Below are 24,414 nucleotides of genomic sequence, written 5' to 3'. Positions count from 1 at the left end.
ATGTCTGTATGTGTCAGTCGGTCAAATCCACGTGCTTCGCACCGGCGAAGTACCGCTTTCAAATTTTTATTAAGAAGAAAATAAAACCTTTTTAAATTGAGGGAAAATATACTAATAACAGTTTAAGGATCTGTTTTTTTGTGAAGCTGCCTTCACTCGAGTGATCACTTCGACCTGACTTGCTGGCTAACCATAAGCGTTACCTGGTAGGTAACCACCCATACAATCAGATTGTGAATCAGACTACGAATGCCGTGAATGTAATTACCCCGATCTACATGTTGTCAAATAAATGAACCACACGCCGTGGCGCAATTTTAGGGGCTTTGCCTATAGCGCTGACGTCCGAGGTTCGATTCCCGTAAGGGAGTGAAGTGAGTGGGTGGTTACCTACCAGGTAACGCTTATGGTTGGCCAGCAAGTGTGGTAACATCAGCCACGGTGCCTTCAGTTGTGAGAAGCAGATCATAGAATGGTTGAAAATAGGTTACTGTCAAATAATGCAAAGAGTACGCGACACGTCTTTCCCCCTTATTCTTGGCTCATCAGGCGTACACACTCACTGCAGTCGCTTACGGTAATCGAACCTCGGACGTCAGCGCTAGAGGGGCTTAGCAGCGGTGAAGTATTGCTTTTAAATTTTAATTAAGAACAAAAGAAAACCTCAGAGGTTCGATTCCCGTAAGGAAGTGAAGTGAGTGGCTGGTTACCTACCAGGTAACGCTTATGGTTGGCCAGCAAGTGACGTAACATCAGCCACGGTGCCTTCAGTTGTGAGAAGCAGACCATAGAATGATTGAAAATAGTTTTGCATTTACCTTTTTAGTAAAAGGCGAGCTTTTAAGCCTGAGAAATCACCCCGTAAATGCATACGTTTAATTGCACATGTGTTAATATGTATGCTTACACAGTATTAGAAGACACTCAAAAATTAACGTCATTTACCTTCGTTCCCATGTTTGACTCGTGTTGTAAATCTCTTCCTTGTTTTTAGTTCACGTGATTACGTAGGAGGCGTGATGACGCGATACGTGACTCCGCCTCCTCCATTAGAGTATATGGACAAAAACATGTTCCAGTTATGACCATTACGCGTAGAATTTCGAAATGAAACCTGCCTAACTTTTGTAAGTAAGCTGTAAGGAATGAGCCTGCCAAATTTCAGCCTTCCACCTACACAGGAAGTTCGAGAATTAGTGATGAGTCAGTCAGTCAGTCAGTCAGTCAGTGAGGGCTTTGCCTTTTATTAATATGTATAGATATCTATCTATCTATCTATTATATAGTGCCTTTCACATCTATCTATCTATGTATTATATAGTGCCTTTCACATTTATCTATCTATCTGTATGTAAACACACACACACACAATGCAAAGTCGAGTCACTCAATCACTTTCCATTCACTGGCAGGATTGTACATCTAGGCAGTGTGTATCCACAAAGAAATGCCATTCCAATATATCTATCTACTCTCTCTCTCACTATATATATATATATATATATATATATATATATATATATATATATACATATTTATTTATTTATTTATAAATTCCTAAGCCTAAAAGTGCAACGATTTTATGTGACATTTTTATGCTACGTTTTTATGTCGCACTTTAAGTCGGTCTTATTTTAAATCCTACATATATATGTTTGGTATCATTCTTTTCATAATTTTTCAAACTTTAATGTGATGTTAGAGTTTCAGATTCTTATTCCATTCTTTAAATTATAAACTAAAATATCAAGAAAGTCGTGTTTTTTTATTTTTGATCAAGTAAACTTTCTTTCACAGGAACAAACTATTAAATATATACAGTAATCCCTCGCTATATCGCGCGTCGCCTTTTGCGGCTTCACTCCATCGCGGATTTTATATGTAAGCATATTTAAATATATATCGCGGATTTTTCGCTGCTTCGTGGGTTTCTGCGGACAATGGGTCTTTTAATTTCTGGTACATGCTTCCTCAGTTGGTTTGCCCAGTTGATTTCATACAAGGGACGCTATTGGCAGATGGCTGAGAAGCTACCCAGCTTACTTTTTTCTTTCTCTCTCTCTCTTGCGCTGACTTTCTCTGATCCTGATGTAGGGCTGTCAGCAGGGGGGCTGTTCACACACCTAGACGATACTGACGCTCGTCTAAAAATGCTGAAAGATTATCTTCACGTTGCTACCTTCTGTGCAGCTACTTCATGAAGCGACATGCTGCACGGTGCTTCGCATACTTAAAAGCTCAAAGGGCACGTATTGATTTTTGATTGTTTGTTTTTCTCTCTCTCTGCTCCTGACTGAGGGGGTGTGACCTGCCGCCTTCAACAGCTTTGTGCCGCGGTGCTTCGCATACTTACAAGCCAAACAGCCCTATTGATTTGTTTGCTCCTTTGAAGAGGAAGATATGTTTGCATTCTTTTAATTGTGAGACAGAACTGTCATCTCTGTCTTGTCATGGAGCACAGTTTAAACTTTTGAAAAAGAGATAAATGTTTGTTTGCAGTGTTTGAATAACGTTCCTGTCTCTCTACAACCTCCTGTGTTTCTGTGCAAATCTGTGACCCAAGCATGACAATATAAAAATAACCATATAAACATATGGTTTCTACTTTGCGGATTTTCACCTTTCGCAGGGGTGGGGGGGGGTCTGGAACGTGACCCCCGTGATGGAGGAGGGATTACTGTAGCTCTTCATAACACCAATATTTATATTTCGGTGATTTAGTTTGCTGAAGGTCAAGTTATGATGGCCCATTGCACACTGTTATTTAAATGAGTAAGTTTTTAAAAAAAGTTTTTTAATCCATAAGAATGTCAGTAAAAAAGAATGAATCGTTAGTGTTGTCTCTTATAAACACTCATCGAGCACAGTGGACCTCAGTTTAACAGGAAAACTTCAATCAGTAAGAGATGAAATATTTTATTCTGATATCATGATTTTTACTCCGGTAAACAATATTTTTTTCTTTTACATATTTATAGAATTTCATGATTTTGGCTCCAATAAATAATTTTTCATTTGTACATTTACAGATTTTACTAATATTCTGGCTGCAACTGGGGGCTGGGCTCCATGCCAGGGGGGGCATGCCCCCCCTAGTCAATATATAAAAAAACAAAATCCCAAAAAACATGAATTTGGTAACGTTATAGAGAAAAGAAAATCAGCTAACCCCTGCTCTTTTATTTGGCGATACCTATTATTATAATGCTAATGTGTACGCTCTGTGCCGCTCTGACGGGAGGCTTAATGCAACTGAAGAACGCAGCAGAAGTGAATGATGGGCACTCCGACAGGAGCAGAATACTGAATAAGGGATGGTGTCCTGGACAGGAAAAAAGAGACCTGATGATGTCTGCTGTGTACATTCAGGTGTGAAACGGGAGGAGAACGTTTAGCGAAGCACAAGGGTTAGCGAGCGCTGTAATGCTCCAGTGATGGTGCCAGGTGCTGTGGCTCTGAGGACGTGTTGCCACTCTAGAAGTAAAGAGATGGAAAGAGAAGCAGAGGTGGAAGTGACATCCTCAGATTCAAGACCAGCCGGGATCGATGCAGTTGTGTTTGGGGCGAGTGCAGCCCCTGATTCTTTTTTTTGATTGTATACATGACCTATGGTGGTAAGCCTGTAATCTTTTTATCCATCATGTACAATAAAGCCCCTGATAAACATTACATTGTGTCACACATGTGCACTTGGGGAAGCAGTCAATGGACTTGACTAAGTGTGTAGTAATGCCGGGCTGACAGGGTGTTCCCCAGAAGTGAAACCCACTTAATGACACTTCCGGCCCCACCTGCAGAGAACACTCTCGTCATTTCCGCTATCTGCTCCAGAGACACTCCTCTTCCTCCTGACCCACTGTAAAGCTGCCCCGTTCCTGTCAGTAGACAGTCAACACACTTGTTAGACTCGGTCCTAAAAGTTCACTCTGTGGCGCTGACAGTTTTTTTCCTTTTTTTTTTTGTTGTGTCGAGTGTCCAGGGTGGAACCCCAAAGCTTTTTCTTTGTTCCTTGTCATTCTTACAATCATCATATGAACATGCGCCAAAACCTATAGTGGCCCAACCCCATTTTCAATTCTATGTACTGTACATGTAAGACCATGCATGATAATCATAAAGGGGGGCTAAGTCCCGGACACCTGCAAATCCTAGAAACTCCTCTGGCCCAACGGCATCAGTTTAAACTTAACGGGACCACCACAAGTTGCTCTACACAACATCAAAACCACCTAGAGGTGAAGTGAATAACATGGATTATCTCATCAGAGTGGCCCACCTGTCAAGGGGTAGGACATACTATGGACAGTCAGTTCTTGAAGTGGAAGTGTTGGAAGCAGAAAAAAACGGTCAGGTGTATGGATCTGAGCAACTCTGTCCAGCTCATGACAGGGAACATCCGGGACCCCCTTGCTGGGAGGCAGCAGCACTACCGCCACCTCCCATGTTTAATACACACTTTAATGCATTTCATCATGAAAATAATATCAAGTATTTATCTTAGCATTCTACATTTTCAGAGAGCAGGAATATCATGAAGTGAATGGATTCTGTGCAGCGATCGACGCCGGCGCCACCTCTTAGTGCTGAGGAAGTCAGTTTAAGAATCGTGTAGCGATTAACAACTGGGTCGAGGAACACAACACAAAGCATTTAATGTGCTACATTAACTTATGACGGGGTTTGTGAAAATCTAGTAAATTAAACATTGATTTTAAGATGAAGTTTAGTTCACAATATTCTACTTTAATGACAAAATAAACCACGAGAATAAAGTGGAAATGTTGAGAATAAAGTTAGTAGTCGACTTTATTCTCGACATATACTTTTTTTTTTTCTTCTCCGTGTCCCTAATACCTTCTGTACAAGTGCACTGTAGCGGTCCATTTATTTATTTTTTTTATTCCGACCGACTGCCAAAATGGAAGATTAAGATTTTTTAAACTAAAGGAAAAGGAGATTTTCGTGGTGAAGGACAGACGCATGGACTTCATTTACAAATAAAGGTATGAGCATAAATTGTATAAAAAATGCGATCAGACTAAGAAAAAAACAATCCAATATATAAAAAATAAATTTTGACCTTAAATAAAATATTCTTTTGTTTTTCTTGTTATCCTTTTGTTGTACAGTCTGTATTAAAATTGATGAAAGCATCAGAATTAAAACCTTTTAAACAGAACTAAATATTTCAATTATGGTCAAAATTGAAATCCGTTTTTTTTGTACACCAATATATACATTCATTTGTATTAAGTGAGTGTGAATTGTGTAATTGCAACGGCGAATTTCAAACACATGGAGGGTGAGGAGCAAATGCGTTCTCTCCCGCCGCAAGAAACGTAACGCTAGATAGATAGATAGATAGATAGATAGATAGATAGATAGATAGATAGATAGATAGATAGATAGATAGATAGATAGATAGATAGATATTAATTCCAAGGGGAAATTCACACCCTTTAGTAGTCAACCAGTAAACCCCGATTCTCTAAAGAATCGCAAATCTAAGAATGGCTATTACTTTCTGTTCCTTCCAATCTTTGTAGGGATGTAAGATCATGGAGGGTGGGAGCGTCCTGGGAAAGTTCTCATTTAATGAAAGAAATATATTTGTAGTAAAGCTGTTTCCTTTTGGAGCCGTGACTCGTTTTAAATACATACACATATAGAGATAGACGCCGCGTTCACTGTGTTTCCCAGTAGACACGATACGTCAGCCTTATTGCGAGTGGCAAAAGTGCCATTTAAACTAATACAGTTAGACGTGTAAACCGTGTTTTCTGACGAAAAAACAATAACGTATAAAACAGTATCGTTTACATACAACAGATTTCGGCGAATCGTTTAAATGCAATTATTAATATCCATTTACACACTAATACTGGCAAGTAATACATAATAATGATTATAATTAATATTATTAACCATTCCTCCCATATAAGTAACATTTTGGGGACTGCCTTCATACTCCTCTCGCTCACTCAGATCCTGTAATTTGAGAGTATTCAGTCTGGCAATATGGTGCAGCCTTAGTTTGTGGAAGACGGACACAACTAAAGACATGAGCATACAATGATGGTTGTCACTTTCAAACTGTGTTTCCTAAATGTGCTCCTTGAAAAAGAACATCATCAAGTTTGAGACATGTTAACAGCTAACAACAATCTACATAGTTAGTGACTAAATACGTTTAGCCATAACGTTGTTTGGAGGCTCACTTGAGCACATAAATGCATAGCTTTGCTAGCTTAGCCTGGCTTAGCTAAAGTAAAGATTATAAAACGGGATTTTCTAACGGCCAAATATAACCAAAACAATTGTTCAGCCTTACCTATGAAATGTAATCCCCCGGGATCTGGTTTGGAGCGTACAGCGGTTTGTACAATCCCAAGCAGCACATTATTCATTGCTTCACTCCGCAGCAGTGCCACTCACAATATGCCGGCAATGTTGACGTACGATTCTGCTAGTCATGAGGCGTCTAGTTATTCTATGTCAATGTTTACATATGTCACCATGGCAACTTGTTGGCGTACACGCCTTACGTCAAGTTTAGTTGTGTTGTATTGTTTGGGCGCCACTTACTGACTTTGGGAAGCCGCTGGGTGTGACTGTTGGGCACTGTGCGCGTGCGCTTTTGGCACAGGTTGCGTCTGGCATTCGTGTATATATACAACCTTCGTAAACATCGCTAAACGAAGGTTTTATATGCGGTGGTGTGCGTGTTCGGGTGGCAGTTGTATTGTGACCTGAAGTTTAGTTTACAGGTTGTGTTGTGTTGCTTGGGCGCTACCTACTGAGTCTGGGAAGCCGCTGGGTTTGACTCTGGGGCGCTGAGTCGCAGTGCGTGTGCGCTTTGATGCGTCCATGAGCCCGTGAGCCGAGAAGGGTCCGGCTGCAGGTCGCAGACTTGGCCTTCCACAGTCCGCCCCACAACCGCCTATAGTCCGTAGAAAGAGAAGAAGAGCTCCTGTACAGTTTTTCCAATTCGAAAAAGAAAAGGAGCTGAAAACGTTTTCCGACACGGAACAATGGCACAACAAAACCAGGTATGGACTCACAGAATAAAAAGCTCAGTATATTTAAAGAAACTTTAGATCCATTAAACAAAACTAATGAGATGTACGATTATATACTGTATAGCGAATCCAAGTGTTCTGTTTATCGTCATTACTGACATATCCTATTTTTAAGCATATCGTTTTAATTATTTTTTACCTCTTGTATTGTTTCTTTTTAATATTTGCCGTATTATTTCATCTATATTAACTTTTTCACTTATTTATGAGATGCTATGTAGAGAATCTGCAATGTTAGTGTACAATATGAAAGGTATTTAGGTTTATTGTCGTCATTAACGTATGTTAAATATCTTAACTTTAGCTATTTATAAAAGCACGTTAGCGCTTTCTGCCAAATTAGTATTACATATTATTTTTGTCTTGATTTCCACAGTCACATTTCTCCATAAAGGCAGAGAAAATAAAAACAACTTTGATAACACTGATTAAATATCCAAATGAATCCAAGTGCCCACTTTGTAAAAAGCACAGAGACTACAGCATCCTGCTACGTCACCTTCAGAGTCATGAAGGCCACATTGTCAAGTATGCAGGTAGTGTATGTACAGGGTATGCTAAGAGTGTGTGCTTGCAAACAATACTGACGTTTAGATTTCTGAACTGGAACTTTTTTAAATTCAGGTTAAAAAGCTGAGCATTTTCCGTTGTTTGGCAGGTTTTACTATTTACAGATGTAACACAGGGTGTGTCCCAAGTGGCCAATTCCATTGTTGTTTTTGTTTAAAAGTCATTGTCAACAGTTTATTGTATGTCAGTATTTAATATTTTTCTTTGATTACATTTTTTTACCCCTTGTATTAGGGCCTCCCTAGTGTGTGCTTGGTGTGTGTGCGCCCTGCGGTGGGCTGGGATTGGCTCCAGCAGACCCCCGTGACCCTGTAGTTAGGATATAGCGGGTTGGATAATGGATGGATGGATGTATTAGGGCCTTCCAAGTCAGATGAATAGCCATGGCTGTGGACTTTCCATGTTGATGGTATGACCATTTCATATTGTAACTATCATTTTTTGTATGTCTGTATTTAATGTTGTGTCCAGGTTTCCAAAGGACCATTTTGTGGTGTCTCTGTATTTCATCCTCGAGGTCCCCTTCAATTTTAATGAGTTGTGTCTCAACTTTAGTCCTCTCTTCTTTCATTGTAGTATTTGTAGAGGGAGGATTATATCTGGTTGCTGGTTCCCATTTTTGTCACCTTCTACAATTTGTGTTGGATATTTGTGTTATGTTTAACTTATTTTATTATATTTGTTTTTTTTTTTTAATTTCAACATACTGTCCATAGTGGTTTTGAAGTTCCAGAAACGCCTACCTTTCAAAATCCAGATCATTTAAATGTATGTTTATAATGGTTTGCATAAATATTTTTGTAACATTAAACTCCTTTTAACAACGTGACTCTGCTCAGTCCTCTTTAGAATGACATGCTGGCTTTGTGGAAGAGCTGGTGTAGAATGTTACTTGAGAACTCCAGCACCAAGGGGTAAATGAAATTTAAATTTCCTTTAATAACTCTAATTTAGTTCTGCAGCAATATGGCAAATATACTTAGCCATATTGTAAATCAAAGACGAATACTCCAAATGTTTACCATTATAAACTTAGTGCTTCTTTTTGAAATCACTGAAGTAGCTGCTCACATCAGACTGAGCGAGCAAACGCCTTTCTAAATGAAAGCCAAGAACCATACAAAAAATTAGAAGGTACAGAAACAATGAACAGCCAGGACAGGGTCATTTTTTGTGCTTATTCTTTTGGTTCTTTTTTAACATTTCCTTAGGTAAATATTATTTTCTATGTTTTTAGGTTTAGACTTTATTGAGCCATTAATGAGAAGACAGAGTAAAGACTTGGCACTACATCTGAAATGAACAAATGTCTTGCTATTCTGTTCCATAGCACTGCATTCTGCAGATTTCAGATTTTTTCTTTTAGAAGAAACGTCAGCGTCCCTTCTCCAACATCCAGCACAGTGCACTGATGAGCAGGTACAGGCACATCATTTTATAAACTTCCATAAGAAAGATAAATTACATTTTGTTGATGCTGGCTTACAATGCCTGTGGTGTAGTGAATAAAATGTATAAAAAGACTTAATGCTTGTCTCAGATGCCGACTGTTAATCGTTAAGCAGTAGGAGTCAAAGCCCAAAAGACTAAAAGCCTGTTTTATATCTTCTGACAAACTGTAGTACTAGTACAACTCTTAAAGGCCTTAAAACATTTGAAATGCATTGTGTGCTGTATTAATAATAGTGTATTGTAAGAAACATTGAAGACTTGTAGAATCTGTGATCGAAAGCAGTAATGTTAATAATGTATAATAAATTAAATTTACTGTACATTATTTTTTTTACTTTCCTTACATTCCTTGTAAATGTGGAGGAAAAGGCTATGAGCTTGATGATGACCATTTAAAGAATTTTCTTTCTTTCTTTTTTAATATAATGTATTACAGCAGCATTTCACCGAGGCACAGAAGTGGTGTGCTGAGAACATTTCTGTGTTCAGAGGGCGAATCTCACTCCCTGCATTACTGTCAATGGACAAAGACGACACTGAGGAGGCCCTTCAGAAATTTGATTTGCTATCTGAATTTCCAGAAGAAGAGGAGAGGGAATATGTCTTTAGACATATTTTTTTCACATATGGAATACATGCATCTGTTTTTACATTAACGTGAGAGGAAAAAGGAAAATGACTGAGTTTTGTGAGAAAATGTAACAAACATACATGTCCCTCATTGTTCAGTTACAACCTACAATTCTTGTTCAATATTTTAAATATTCTTTAACTTTTTTGTAATAAATGTTGCAAACCAACTTCATCTTTACAGTCCATTGTCTTAGTGTTATGTATTAAAATAATGTTTTATAAAGCAGGGCAAGGCAATATTTATTTATAAACCACATTTACAACAGCAGCCAGAACTGAACCAAAGTGCTGTACAAGAAAGGGTAAAAGAAGCAGTTCAAATATACCGTATGTACACATCACAAAACTGCAAGAATAACCAGCCATTACATAAAAGATAAACTTTAAATAGCCATATATACATATTTATAATCCTGAATTACGTGAGCCAAAATATACAAAAAATGTCAACAAGAAGAAATAAGACTTTAATGATGACTTAAAAATGGCCTGTGATGGAGTAGACCTAATATAATGAGAGCCATTCCAGAGAAAAGGAGCAGCCACCACAAACACCCGATTCCTCCTTTGCTTCAGCCTCGACCTCGGCACAACTAAGAGCATCGGGCTAGTAGACCACAGGGATCTTGTTGGCACATACAAGTGAAGAGGTTCCAAGAGGCAAGATGGGGCTGATCCACTCAAACATTTGAAAACAAGAAACAGAATTTTAAAATCAATTCTGAAATGGACCCGAAGCCAGTGAAGTGAGGTCAGTATTGGTGAAATATGGCCACACTTACGAGAGCCTTCAATAAGCGAACAGCAAAGTTGTGGAATAGTTGTAGGCGTCGTAACAGGGCTTGACCAATACCTACATACAAAGAACTGCAATAGTCCAAATGAGATGCTGTAAAAGCTTGGATGGCCTTTTCAAGATCAAAGAAAGAAAGAAAAGCCTTTACCTTAAAGTCTCAGCTGGAAAAAGCTTCATTTAACTTCACAATTTATCTGTCTGTTGAGTTTGAATGAGCTGTCACAGATCACACCTGGGCTAACTGAAGCTTCATGATACGTATATGGAAAGAGATCCAAGAGCAATATCAGAGACACTCAAACTTTCTTAACTCTTGAACACCATGATCACAGTTTTATTATCATTTAGTTTAAGAAGATGCATTGCCATCCAGGTTTTAATATCATTCAAGCACACATGGAGGGTCTGTATTTTCTCGCTTTGATTTTAGTGGCAAATATATTTAAGTGTCATCAGTATAGAGAAGCCATACTTGTTAACAATGGAGCCTAAAGGTAACATGCCTATCAAAAAGATAGCTGGTCCAAGGATGGAACCCCACAAGTAAGAGGAGCTACAGAGGATGAGAACTCACCCAAATGAATAGAAACATTCCTATTCCTTAGATAAGATTTAAACCATTTCAGGGCATTACCTTGGATGACTACATACTGTTCAAGGCAGGATATAAGAATCATAAGATCCACAGCATCAAAAGCTGAGGTAAGATCTAGCAGTACAAGAATGGCAGAATCTCCAGGATTAGTAATTGGGAAGAGGTCACTGTTAACCTTTAACAAGGATGTTTCAGTGCTGCAAGAACATCTGTATCTGGATTGGAATTTTTCCAGAATACTATTTTCATCTAGAAATGTTTGAGGTAGGACAACTTTTTCAAAGACTTTAGATAAAAAAAGGCAGTTTAGAAATTGGCCTGAAATTTGACACATTAGAGGGTCCTTATTTTGTTTTTTATAATACGTTTCTGCACCACAGCGTGTTTCAAGGCAGCCGGAACACAACCAGAAATCAAGCTAGCATTTATTAAGGTAACGATACTTGGTCTGACAGAATCAAAAAAAACATTAACTAATCAAGAGGGGACACTGACCAGGGGACACTTTGTAGGATTCAGGCGTTACACCAAATCAGACAACAGAGACGATGACACACACAGGCACAAAGTGGTCAAAGACAGCTGAACACACTATGGGAAGAATCCTGAGCAGGCAGTGAGACCGATAACCTAATAACGGTAATCTTATTTACAAAAAAGTAAATCTCCGTTTGGAGAGTAACTCGGGGTATGCAACAAATGACAAATTCCTAATACAAGAAATGGTATATGGCGATTAAATGATTTTAAATCACTAAAAAATTGATTTGTAATTATTGTATCGACCCAAACAAAACATTTTTAAAGTTAAGTTTAAAATCTGTTAGTTCAGTTCCAAAATAAATAAAAACGACGGTTTATGGAAGTGTAACTTTCAATAATGCAAATGTTTTTTCTTTAGAAAAACAAACGATATAATATCTATTAAGCAATTTGAGAGATTTGCTTCACTTTTTTTGATAAGTACATATTTATAAGTTTGGGTCCCAGGGAGAACAATTATGCATTAAAATTAAAAATCAGGTAAACATTTGAAAGTTTAATAACTCCACTTGAAATTTATCAACATTATAGCAGCAGCGTAGAACAAAATTAATAAAACACAATTCAAGACAAACAATGGAAATGAAAGTATGAACTGTATTAGTAAGCTGGATCATTTAAAAAATTGTTCAGTATAAACAATTTTAAAAGTTTCTTCTGAACTCGAAAGTTTAGACCTTCATTTTCATGCCTGCTGATTGCTTTGTTGTGTTATTGATCATCATGTATTTTGTAATATAATAAATTAATGTCATTAACGGAATTTTCCTTTATTGAACGAGGTTCCAGAAATAATGTCAGACATGCCGTTTAGTACAAAAGTACCATAAAAATAATTTCAAATATTTTGAATGATAGAATTCACTATAATAGCAGTTAGAGCATCCACATTCATATTTAGTATGGGGTTTCCTTAATCTAAAAATATGTTATGCCCTCTTTCTTTTAACAATCGAATCCTGACTCATAAATTATAAAACTGTTTTTTAAGTAAACACGACAGTAATACCATAAAGAGAAACTCGGATTCTTGCCTCGTGATTGCAGGAAGTCATATTAATATCGTCTTTTAGGGTTACGTGGTAAATCAACGTTACTAGTTTTCCAACGAAAGCGATGCGACAGGGGACGGACGCGAATGATGGGGGCGTGGTGTGGAAGGCAGGAGGCGCGGAAGGCCGGGGGCGTGGAAGGCCGAGTCTGCGACCTGCAGCCGGATACAATTGTGGGGTGAGCCTGCGTCCGTACATCCGATATACAACCTTCCGTTAGTAATATGGATGCGCATGCTGCCAATTGAACAGTGAATAAGCTACTCTTTGGGTTCATATATTTGTAAATCTCACTCTGAAGCAGTGAGTCGGTGCCTCACTGGCCATGAAGTTCACCGCGAGTTAGGGATCATCCCTCAATTACAAGAAGTTAACATCAACTTTCATATAAGGAAGTGTTTAACAATTACTTATCTTGACAACAGCCAAAGCGCACCCCAGCCCGGGCTACGCTGCGATGTGATTTACTGAAAATCGCCGGCCATTACATTTCAAAGCCCTCAGCTCGCTGTAGTGACAGTTCGCCCGATCAGAAGGGACACTGAACTCCACGCGATCCCGATGTCGCCTTATATAGTAAGACGCTAAAATGAAACAAGAAACGTCAGGGTACCAAGAGTGCTGCGTTTTTGACTGCGCTCATCGCAAAGCTGTCAGTCGGTATGGTAGCCCCTCTTGTCGCTCGGCTTGTTCAAATCGAAATGAAAGTCCCTTACCTCGAGTGATCGATTACTGAAAATACAGCGCTGGGTCTCAGAACTGGAAAGAGAAGGAAATCCGCTAACCAACACACTGCGTCATTTCACTGGAATTGCAAAAGACACTTGTGGTTAGCCAGCGGCGGTCGGAACGAGAATGAGCCGAGTGTTCACCGTGCAGTCCACGCCCTCTGACCTCCGACCCCGCAGTGAGGACCTCCTCCAGCTTTTAATTGTGATTTCTTCCTTGTTGTGTTGTGTTTCATTCTGGGTTTGTAACTTTTGGCAATGGAAGTTCTGTTGAGGTTTGGGGGGTTAGGGGGGTATGAGATTGACTAGCACCACTAACCGACGCTCCTGCGTATCGGGACTTGAAGGACTCGGCAGCAGCAGTTACAGTGCGCTGTGCTGTCACGTGTTCCGGGACGGGACGGCGTCTCTCGGTTCTACGGGCTTATAATATTAGTAAAATTATCAGCTTCTCTTTTTATTAAAAAAAATGACTTAAATTAACTGTAGCAGTTCAGCGGCGGGTTGGCGCCCTGCCCGGGGTTTGTTTCCTGCCTTGCGCCCTGTGTTGGCTGGGATTGGCTCCAGCAGACCCCCGTGACCCCGTAGTTAGGATATACAGTAGCGGGTTGGATGATGGGTGGATGGATTGATAACTCTTGTAGTTTCTTAACGCCTGCACTATTCTCCTCCCTGGACTGCCTGTGTCTTTATTTATGATTACTTTCTCTTTGTCTCAATTGCTTACCTAGACGACGGTTTTCCTAACACGTTGCCCGTTTTTAGTTTCACGCCCAGGGCAATGTTCCTCATTAAGAATGGCTGCTTCTGCTCTCAGTCTGAGCCGTTATATCTAATCACGGTTTAGTTACCGGTAGTGCTTTATCTAAAAATGATTTGTATGGAGGAGGACTGTTTTGCCCTTGTCCTCTGTGATTCTGCTTTCCTCTTGTATACTCTTTATTGTGTACATTGTAAAAAAAAATAATGTTAAATTTATAGTAAAATACTGGCAGCTGGAGTCGCCAGAATTTTACCGTAAAAAAGAAAGTGACAATATTTTTAGGTCTACAGTATAATTTTGTAATAAAAACTATTTGTTCTTTGCAACAACTTCCAAAAGAAGGGTATGTTTAACCATAACCAGAAATTAATGTTGTGTAATAAATATGCCAATCAATAAACGATATGTATTGTCTGAGTCAAACCCCAGTACACAGTTTGCATCAGTAAAGTAAAAACAATCAATAGCAAACATCCATCCATCCATCCATTTTCCAACCCGCTGAATCCGAACACAGGGTCACGGGGGTCTGCTGGAGCCAATCCCAGCCAACACAGGGCACAAGGCAGGAACCAATCCCGGGCAGGGTGGCAACCCACCGCGGAATAGCAAACATGAACCATTTAATTACACACATTATAGACAATTCAATGTTTAAGGAAGTGATGGCACGTTGTCTGGTGGGGAAGTAAAGTTTGCTTTTGTGGTGTTTGGTGTCCTCATCATAAATCAGCTTCCATAACCTCAAAAAACCTTCAGCACGCAGGGAAAAATAAATCTGCGAACTTAGTTTAAGTTTTATTTCCCGACTATTCAAAGGGATTCGGTAAAAGGGGGCGTGTCCTTATGCAAATATCGTAACGGTTTTACTGAAGCAGCGCTTTACCGTTTTACATTTTACGGTTGTTTACCTGCGCTATTTAACAGTTTTACACTGTAAAATTAACTGTACTGCATCAATAAACGGTATTTAGCATATTTTGAAGGTAGAAAAAATATCGATTTTACAGAACTTGGCCGTACAAAATAATGAAATGTATTGTTTAAGATATACAGGTAATTTTCAGTAGAACATAAGGTAACTTTCCTTTTTTTCAGAAAAGGTCTTTTACTTTCACCATTTAGAGTATTTTTACCATTAAATTTCTTGACATTTTTTACAGTGTAGACTTCATCAGAACGCCTCAAATCCCACAGCCTTACCACAGTGTATCAGGTATTGTCTCCCCCTTCCTTGCCATGTTTTCCATCCTGAACAGAGGTGACCAGAGACATTTGTGGGACCCCAAGTTTGTATGCCACCTGAAGCTCCACACCCTACATTTATTAGCCTGTATGGTTAGGGTTTGCCAGCATTCACATTACAGTTTGCTTCCATATTATTTTTATGATTATTATCAATAATACATTATTAAATGTGATGCCTGCTTGTCCTTTTACTGTGCCTGATTGCCTGAGGTTAGAGATGGAGCAATGCTGAAGTGTTGGAGGGCCTCCATGCAGATGAACATCACTACCAGGACAGAGCAATGGCAGGCTAAGGGCCTCACTGCTCAAGAGCCTAATGGCGCAGAGTCACTAAGAGCGCAGACCCCTAAGCCTCAGAGCCACCTCGCCACCCAGTCATGTAGAGCTCTACCAACACAGACTTTTCAATTATCACCTCAGAAAAGGAGTGGAACTCGGCCATACATTGAATATTCTCTTTATATGTGCCAAGCACTCAGTAACTCAACTTCAAATCTTTCATTGATTCCTGCACTTATCTTGTTTAAAACTGTCCAAAATGTACTCAGGGCAAGACCTGACCTCCGAGCGTCACCATCCAGCTCCAGCGTCACCAGGCCATGGGTTTTGGGAACGCGTCAAATTAACGTCATTTTGGACAAAAGAAATCTTGAAATCTTTATCAGACAGCATTGGGGTCTCAGTCATCCTAAACCCACTGCCAGCTGTGCTGTAAGTGGAGGAGTACAGCGGATGGAGACAAATGTGCCGATGCAGCGCGTGCCACACTAGCAGCAGGTAGAGTTAACTGGCAGACCCCCAGCCCACCGTGTGTGACTGAGAAACTCATGTTGTGTGTTATTGGAAACTGGAAACAATCACATTCTTTAGATCAGGGGTCCCCAACCACCGGTCCCCAACCCCCGGTCCGCGCCGTCTGACAGCCGGGCCGCGAGAGAACTGCCGGCAACGGAGACTCACTCGGACTTTTCAGAACGCTTGGCGGGCAGGGCTTTGCAGCGGCGCTGAGAGAGGAGAGAGACCGAGGTGAGAGACTATTACAACAAAGTATTTTTACGGTCCTGACAGTTTCCCCATATGACACGAGTCTATAGAAATCGCGTTACTACGAAGTACATTCAGCAGATGCTTTCATTACAACGAAGTGACCTTGAAATGCCTGAATGAATCATCCGCAGAGCAGTTAGATCTGTGGCCGCAGTTCAGTTGTGCACGTTTGCAGAAAGATCCCCAAACAGAAACATTGTAAAAAAAAAATCTCTTTCTTCGAACTTTCCTCGTACTGTTTTTATTTATTTATTTATTTATTTATTTTTGCTGTTTTTGTTTTCTGTGGTTTTCAGTGATATCTTTTGCTTATTGCTTGTCAACATTTGAAAAACATCCATTGGAATTGAACTCATTGTCACCCTCCTATAGAAACGGCAGACACGAGAAAAAGATAGCAGTGTTAATGTTTGTGATGTGCAATCTGTAGGAATGGCAAATGTAAAGCATATGTCTTTGTTATATGCAAAAAAAGAAGAAAAATCTCGAGTTGCAAACGTATGCGAACTGCTTAATAACTTTAATAATAATAGAAATGTAATGTAAATTGTGTACAAAACTGCATACCAACCCCGGTCCGTGGAAAAATTTGCATCTAATAAAGTGGTCCTTGCTGTCAAAAAGGTTGCGGACCACTGCTTTAGAACAGGGGTAGGCAACGTCGGTCCTGGAGTGCCACAGTATGTGCAGGTTTTTGTTCCAACCCAGTTCCTTAACGAGAACTCAATTATTGCTGATGAAGCACATATTGCTTAAGTGACATTTTAATGCTTCATTTTAGTGGTCTCGCTTGTTAAGGTTCTCCAACCTTAATTGCTTATTTCAATCTTAAACTGCTGCATTCAGTGTTTTAATTGCTCCTTATTAGCAATAAGATGTAAAACAGGGGTAGGCAATGTCGGTCCTGGTGAGCCGCAGTGGCTACAGGTTTTCATTCAACCCAATTGCTTAATTAGAAACCAATCATTGCCAATCTCAGACCTTATTTAATTTTATGGCTTGTTAGTCTGTGCAATGTAAGGCTTTTATATCGTAGATTTTTTTCCTTTCCAAGGATATCATCCAAATGATTTGAAGCCTAAAACAGATAATTTTCAGTCTGTCACATTTTTCTATTAAGTGTTTTATTAAATCAAACCGTGCATGATGAACACACACAGATGTAATTGGAAAAAAGATAGCTGGAGAACTGCTGGCTGCTTTGTCTTTTACATCTTATTGCTAATAAGGAGCAATTAAAACACTGAATGCAGCAGTTTAAGATTGAAATAAGCAATTAAGGTTGGAGAACCTTAACAAGCGAGACCACTAAAATGAAGCATTAAAATGTCACTTAAGCAATATGTGCTTCATCAGCAATAATTGAGTTCTCGTTAAGGAACTGGGTTGGAACAAAAACCTGCACATACTGTGGCACTCCAGGACCGACGTTGCCTACCCCTGCTTTAGAGGATCTTGTTGAACACCCGCAGGACTTGTAATACCACACACACTCTGTAGGGGGAGTGTTTTATTTTTTTCCTCTCCTCTAAGCTCCCCTCTGTTTCTTTTGGGGTGGGGGTTGAATTTTTGTTTGTTTTGTTTCATTTCTGCCTTCTTAATTCTGTTTTTTAGAGTATGAATTCTACGTGTTTGATTAATTTTACTTATTTAATAAATGTAACATGATGTACAATTAATAAAATAAAAAATGTATTGTAGCAACCCGCTCTGGGGGCGCGGGTGTGACTGCTGGGTCGATCCTATAGGAGGCCGGAGAACAACGCGGAGGAGTGACTTGGGGGGGCGTGATTGACAGTAAAGGCAGGAAAAGGGGTGGCGCCCTGAACGGAGGGGCAGAGGCAGGAATTTTGCTGGATGGTTCGAGAGAGAGAGAGAGAGGGCTTGGGGGGACACGAAGAGGGTCATGGATGTGAAATCAGGGGCTTAGTTTTTTTGGTTCTTTAACAGTGGGCCATAACAACGGCAGATTCACAGATAATTGTAAATAGTTCAAGTTCAAAGTCGTTTGTTCTGCTTTTGAAATCGTGTGACTGTCCCAGTAAACTGTCCTGCGATCCCTTCTTTGTTCTACCTTTCCGAAACTGACACGTTGAAGTCGCTACAGTCTTATCTATCCATCCATTATCCAACCCGCTTTATCCTATGGGTGACAGGGATCTGCTGGAGCCAACACAGGGCTCACACACACCAAGCACACAATTTAGAATCGTCTTTGGACTGTCGGAGGAAACCCACGAAGACACGGAGAGAACATGCAAACTCCACGCAGGGAGGACCCGGGAAGCGAACTAACTGCGAGGCAGCAGCGCTACCCACTGCGCCACCGTGCCGCCTCAGTCTTATCCGTATACACCAATTGGTCTTCAATAAGGAAACGCGCCGATTCTTATTTGTCCTTAGGGCGACGGTTATTTTCCTGCTGTCCTGTCGGGTATTTTTCGTACGTGGATTACTCGTTTAGCCGGAACTGTCGGTTTTTCGAAGCTCTTGCAGGATGTGTTGTCATAGCAGCAGATCCAAATCCTCAAAGCTGCCCGATGTAAATAAGGATTAGCTCCCACCCTTAATCGGTGTCCGTGCGTGGAATTCATTCAGTCAGGGCTTCCCCGTTCATGAATGAGCGACCAGTTGATCTCGGGGCACAAATTATAAGAAGAGAACTTCATAGCGAGGGGGGTTTGCGCGATCGGCAAGATCCTTTATAGCTCCCGGAGGAAATCCTTTTCGAAAGATACCGCTTTAGTCGGGGTAGGGGGTTTGGGGGTTTGGCTGGTGGCCGGATTGGGTGGGAGGGGAGATATTGAACCTCAAAGATTTATTAGGACCTTATATTCGAAGTGAAACTCGGCGCAGTCGGGCTCTCAGCACCACAGACAGTAGGCTCTGCTTTGAGTTTTTTTGCAAGCGGCACTGTTTTTATATACTGGACAGGCCAGTGGGTCTCAAACTGTGGGGCGCGAACTAACAAAAAGGGGGGCACGAAGATGTGAAAAAAACAGAACAAGAATCGAGAATATGAACAATCCATCTATTGAAACCAAAACAAATTAACTTAAACTGCATTCTGATACTAGAAAAATAAATAGATAAATGTCGATAAAAGTTAAGTTGGTATAATAAAATATGCATCTGTGATATAAAGAACAAATTGGTATTAGTGAGCTCCTTTCAAAAAAACGTTAGGGAGGTGCGATTAAAACTGTTATGAAAACTCGGGTCGCAAATACTTAAAGGTTGAGAAACGCTGGGATAGCCGATGTGGAAAATCTTTAAAAGTGCAGTTTGCCAGGCAATTCGTAAAGTCTGTTTGGCTCTGAAATGTTTCCTTCGGGTTTTCATTGTGTCTCCTGGACACCTGCGTGTGCAGACAATAAAAGAGGCGTTTCATGCCATTATAATAATAATAATAATACATTTTATTTATATAGCGCCTTTCCCATGCTCAAGGCACTTACAGAATATAATAAAGAACGGCAGCGTATACAGTATATAGCATTGTACAAACCAGATAAATAAATAAAGAAGATTAAGACAGTAAAAACATAGCCAAGAATCTCCCAATCAGCCTAACATTCTCATTACCCAGGATCTCCAAATGTGACTGCGGCACTGCATTGTACGCAGGTCCGAATGAAGGCCCCATCAGGTCCAAACGAGCCCGACTACATAAACAGTATTAACGTGCAGGTAATGTAACTTTTTTGTAAGAGTTTAAATAGCCAGTAGACATGTCGCCATACAGTCCAATTGTTTGAGCCACATGCGATCAGTCCTCAGATATCTGTGATGCACCCTACCTTGTATCAAATGTGGAGGCTAAATGTCCAGGGTCTGTTTATGACTCGAGACTTTAAGGAGTCACACCTGTATCGGACATTTGAACAAGGTAATAATGGAATTAGAACTCGTGCTGATGTGTGTATTTTATTCACAATTCTTACATATTGCACAGGTCATCATGATGGGATTCTGCTTGGGGACGGGGGGAGATGCCTGTAGGTATTTTCTAATGACCCCGTTTCCTAACCCCAACCCTGGGCCACAAACCCGATCTAATAATGCAGCTCTGTCTATCGGACACTGTTGGGCAACCGGTGCACCAGTGCGCCGCGAAAACCTTTGTAAAATATTTAAAATTGCTTGTGTTTTTGAACTTTTGGTTGATTAAAAAGATAATGTTTTAAAAAATATATATTTTATGTTGGAAAAACAGATAACCGTTAATCAGATTGTTGAATAAACGAATGTATTTATTTTGAATGCAAGTTAAAATTTTCGCTGTTCACCATTCATCATAATATCAACAGCAGCGGTGTCAAAAACACATCTCGTGAGACTTAAAGAGTCTCGTTGTTAGAAGATCTCGCTCACTGCACGGACAGAAGGCGGCGGAGCACATATGTGCTGAAAAACAATCTCAACGTTCACATTAATTAAATTTAAGATTGATCCTTTGATTCCATTATTAATAAAATGTCTTTCAAACTTGTAAAATGAACTGTTTTTATTGGCGATGGTCCGTAGATTGTGTCGTCACGACTTTATTTATGGGAAGGCAGTCCCTCAGGTGCGCCGCAACTCGAAACAGGTTGCCTTTCGCTGCAGGACAAGGGCACGACTTGAAATGACTTTTGGCCACCTGAAGGAGAGACTTTAATGTCTAAAAAGGCTGAGGGGACATAAGTGTTGCATGCTCAAGTCTCACACAACATAGCGACCATCAGAAAAGACAGAGTCCCTGAGGTTTTGGTGCACCCTGATGATGACTTTGAGCAAACCAGTGGCAGAGCTGCCAGAGACAGAATTGTGGCCAATATTTTCAATGAACAAGACAACAGCGGTTTCACACAAAAGTTATTTATTGCATATTACGGCCCTTCAGCCTGTAATGAGGAGAACATCATTAACGATACACTTATGGGAAAGAGCATTTTGTTACCAATTGTTTTTCTAGTATTTGTATCTGCAACTTCATTTTGGTTGTCCTCAGTTCATGAAGTTCCATGTCCTGCTGTATTTTTCTCATTTTTAGTTTTCTGTATGAGATTTTCTGTTGTAGATATCTCTTGTATAGATTTTTCTGCAAATAAATATGCAATTACAAATGCCTTTTATCCTCTATGTTGTATACACAGTATATCATTTTGAATCATTTTGTATCAAGTACAACAAATGGCTCCACCAACCTCACCATCTCCTTTTTTGGATGTGGACTGATGTGCTCCAAAAGGGACATGTGTGCTGGCGACAGGCTCCTGCAAAACCGTTATATCACGATTAGCACATGGGACTGATCAGAGTGGAGTTTGATCAAACATTATTTGGAAAATGTACCTCTCGTCCTGATGAATAATCAGACACAGTGTCTTCATCAAATATTTCACCTTCGTCAAGATCTTCTTGGTCAGACACGGGTTCAAGGGATATGACATTCCCTGCAACTGACCCAACAAAAAAGAGGGCTATATGGAACATACCTATGGCACACATGGAGGACAAATATATGCAATGACCATCCTTTACCTGAAATGAAGTGACCACTGCACCCTGCTGCTGGTTCTGAGGAGGAGCTTCCCCCTGGAGTGCCCTCAGAAACAGGGCGATGGGCATTTTGCTGGAGAGCCAACTCTTCTGCAGGGGTGAGGTCTGGACCGTGTGGACCTCCACCTGTTTTTTGCTTGTCTGCCTTCTTCTTATTAGCTTTAAAATGAATGTTTTTTATATTATATATGATTCTTTAAGTCAACAATTCTTTAAATAGTTATATACCAATATTTACCAGTCTGAAGTATATTCTTGTACTTCACTTTAACTTGTTCCCATGTTCTCCTTGTGCTCACGTTTGATCTGGAATTATGACATATTAAATAATAATTAATCTGACACATAGGACATGAAACGCTGCATTCAGTAAGTACAATGCACACTACTTACGTGTTTAATCTGTCGGCCACTTTTTGCCAGCCGTCTTTTCTGATTTGGGTTGCTTTTGCAGTGTTACCCTTTGTGCGTATTAAATCTTGAAATTCTTCATATCCAGCGAGTAAAAGGTCCTGCTCCTCTTGTGTGAAAAAATGCGCCCGTCCTTTCGTCATTTTGTTGCCGCCTATCAAAAACTTGCTGATCATGTTTTCTAGTAGCGATGGGCCGCTCGATTCGGAGGTTTGGACATTGAGCCGAGCTTTCGATACACTGGAGCTCGAAGTGCCGCTCCGAGGCTTGTTTCAAATGCGCCCGTCACGTGATTTGGAGGCACGCTAGCGTGATGACGTCATTGATATCCGCGCAGTCAGCCGTCGATTTGGTGACTCGCTCGTCCGCTGAGCTGCGTTGGTCCAAATCGTAAAAGTTACAGCGGTGAGGTGAGGTGAGCTAACGCGAGTTCAAATCCTGATTGGGCTCGCGTATGTTAAAATGAGGACTTTGTATAAAACAGTTACGTAGTACTTGTCTGTAAGTTAACATATATTTGAGACATTATGAACGATTTACCTTTTTCCTTGGTGTGGAATCGTGTCCACCTAGAATCTGTTACAAATTAATGAGCATATTTTGCGTAAGGTAGCACGTATTATAACAATCCAGTATCTATTCTACCCCATGTCGATCATATCAGAAAGGCTAAGAAACGCTTCACTAAAGCCGACGTGGTCATTACACCAGTATATGCGCAAGACACTCTCATTAAACGTTTTTACTATTCAGTGATTCCCAGATCTGTAGCTGATTTGTATTATTGATTTCCAAAAAGCAATGTGAGTAAAAGCATGTGCTGCAAAACTAATCACAAGTGTCTTTAAAACAGAATCAGCGCCATCCACAGTGTCCTCTGCAATTTTAGGAAAGCCTCGGGAGTTCTGCGTTAATGAGACAAAAACGTTGTAAAGAAACTTTGCGAATTCATCCAGAGGTGAACATAAAGATCACTCAAGTACTGACAAGAAGGAGCAGCTGGATAAGCACATCTGGAGCCAAACTTTCAAAAAAAGCACCGGACTTTGTCAGCAACATCCGACCCTTCTGAATGCATCTGATCAAAGGCTGCGCTGGGGGGGTAAAGAAGTAATCTTCTGAACTGCAACACAACAGATAAATCATTGATGTAAATAGAATTATTGAAAGTCTAAGCTTTGGTCGTTTCTGTGTTCTTACACCATCTTCCAGTTCCACAATCCCCCGCTGTCACTGTCACATTTAATTTTACCCAAAGCTGCGTTTCTCAACCTTTAAGTATTTGCGACCCGAGTTTTCATACCAGTTTTAATCGTGCCCCCCTAATGTTTTTTTGAAATGAGCCCACTAATACCAATTTGTTCTTTTTAAATTAATGATAATATCATAGATGCATATTTTATTATAATTACTTTTATCGACATTTATCTAACTATTTTTCTAGTATCAGAATGTAGTTTCAGTTAATTAGTTTTGGTTTCAATAGATGGATTTTTCATATTTTCGATTCTTGTTTTCTTTTTTTCACATCTACGCGCCCCCCCCCCCCCCCCCCCGAGGGGGCTCACCCCACAGATTGAGAACCACTGACCCAAAGCATCAACACTCAGTTTCATTCAAGGCTTTACGATAGAACGATCGACAGATAGAAAAGGCACTATATGATAGATAGATACTTTATTAATCCCAAGGGGAAATTCACATAAAATTAATGTTAAGGTTAAGACACACATTCCCTCTACATACGTGTCCAATAATAATAGTAAACTGGCAGGAACGAGAAAAAAGCACAAGATGGGATATTCATGACAAGAGCCTCGGCATCAGGGTGAGGATGTGCCTTGTCACCCATTAGGTGAGCTCGTCTGCCACCCCTCAGTTGCACTGGCACACCTTACACTGGGGGGCAAGTGCAATGGAGAATACCGACAATGTACACCTTCAGAAGTGAAA

General features: G+C 40.1%; 2 protein-coding genes across 2 annotated transcripts in view; both read right to left on the bottom strand.

The window, feature by feature from the left end:
• LOC114644966 (NACHT, LRR and PYD domains-containing protein 3-like) overlaps positions 1-13,575 on the bottom strand; it is a 91,073-nt gene extending 77,498 nt beyond the window's left edge. The window contains exon 1 of the mRNA XM_051924014.1: positions 13,437-13,575. The gene's annotated coding sequence lies outside the window, so the exon portion shown is untranslated. The remainder of the gene's footprint in view (positions 1-13,436) is intronic.
• LOC114669444 (uncharacterized) lies at positions 3,409-22,736 on the bottom strand. Its single transcript, XM_051924013.1, has 7 exons — positions 22,444-22,736; positions 22,289-22,356; positions 22,033-22,209; positions 21,844-21,950; positions 21,696-21,764; positions 21,449-21,589; positions 3,409-3,474 (listed from the first exon to the last, which is right to left on the bottom strand). The coding sequence occupies exons 1-7, from the start codon at positions 22,635-22,637 to the stop codon at positions 3,409-3,411; spliced, it is 822 nt and encodes a 273-aa protein (XP_051779973.1). The 5' UTR covers positions 22,638-22,736.
• Between the last annotated feature and the right edge of the window lie 1,678 nt (positions 22,737-24,414).

The sequence above is a fragment of the Erpetoichthys calabaricus genome, chromosome 2 (genome assembly GCF_900747795.2).
Source record: "Erpetoichthys calabaricus chromosome 2, fErpCal1.3, whole genome shotgun sequence".
Classification (NCBI taxonomy): Eukaryota; Metazoa; Chordata; class Cladistia; order Polypteriformes; family Polypteridae; genus Erpetoichthys; species Erpetoichthys calabaricus.
Note: the sequence above shows the minus strand (reverse complement) of the source record. Positions and strands in the feature narration are given on the sequence as shown.

Bases quoted from the DNA above. Each gene is read 5' to 3' on its own strand.
- LOC114669444 (XM_051924013.1), bottom strand. From the start codon at position 22,637: ATGATCAGCAAGTTTTTGATAGGCGGCAACAAAATGACGAAAGGACGG. The intron at 22,357-22,443 runs GTAAGTAGTGTG...TCATAATTCCAG, and splicing joins GTGGCCGACAGATTAAACAC to ATCAAACGTGAGCACAAGGA. The intron at 21,765-21,843 runs GTACATTTTCCA...ACGGTTTTGCAG, and splicing joins ATTATTCATCAGGACGAGAG to GAGCCTGTCGCCAGCACACA.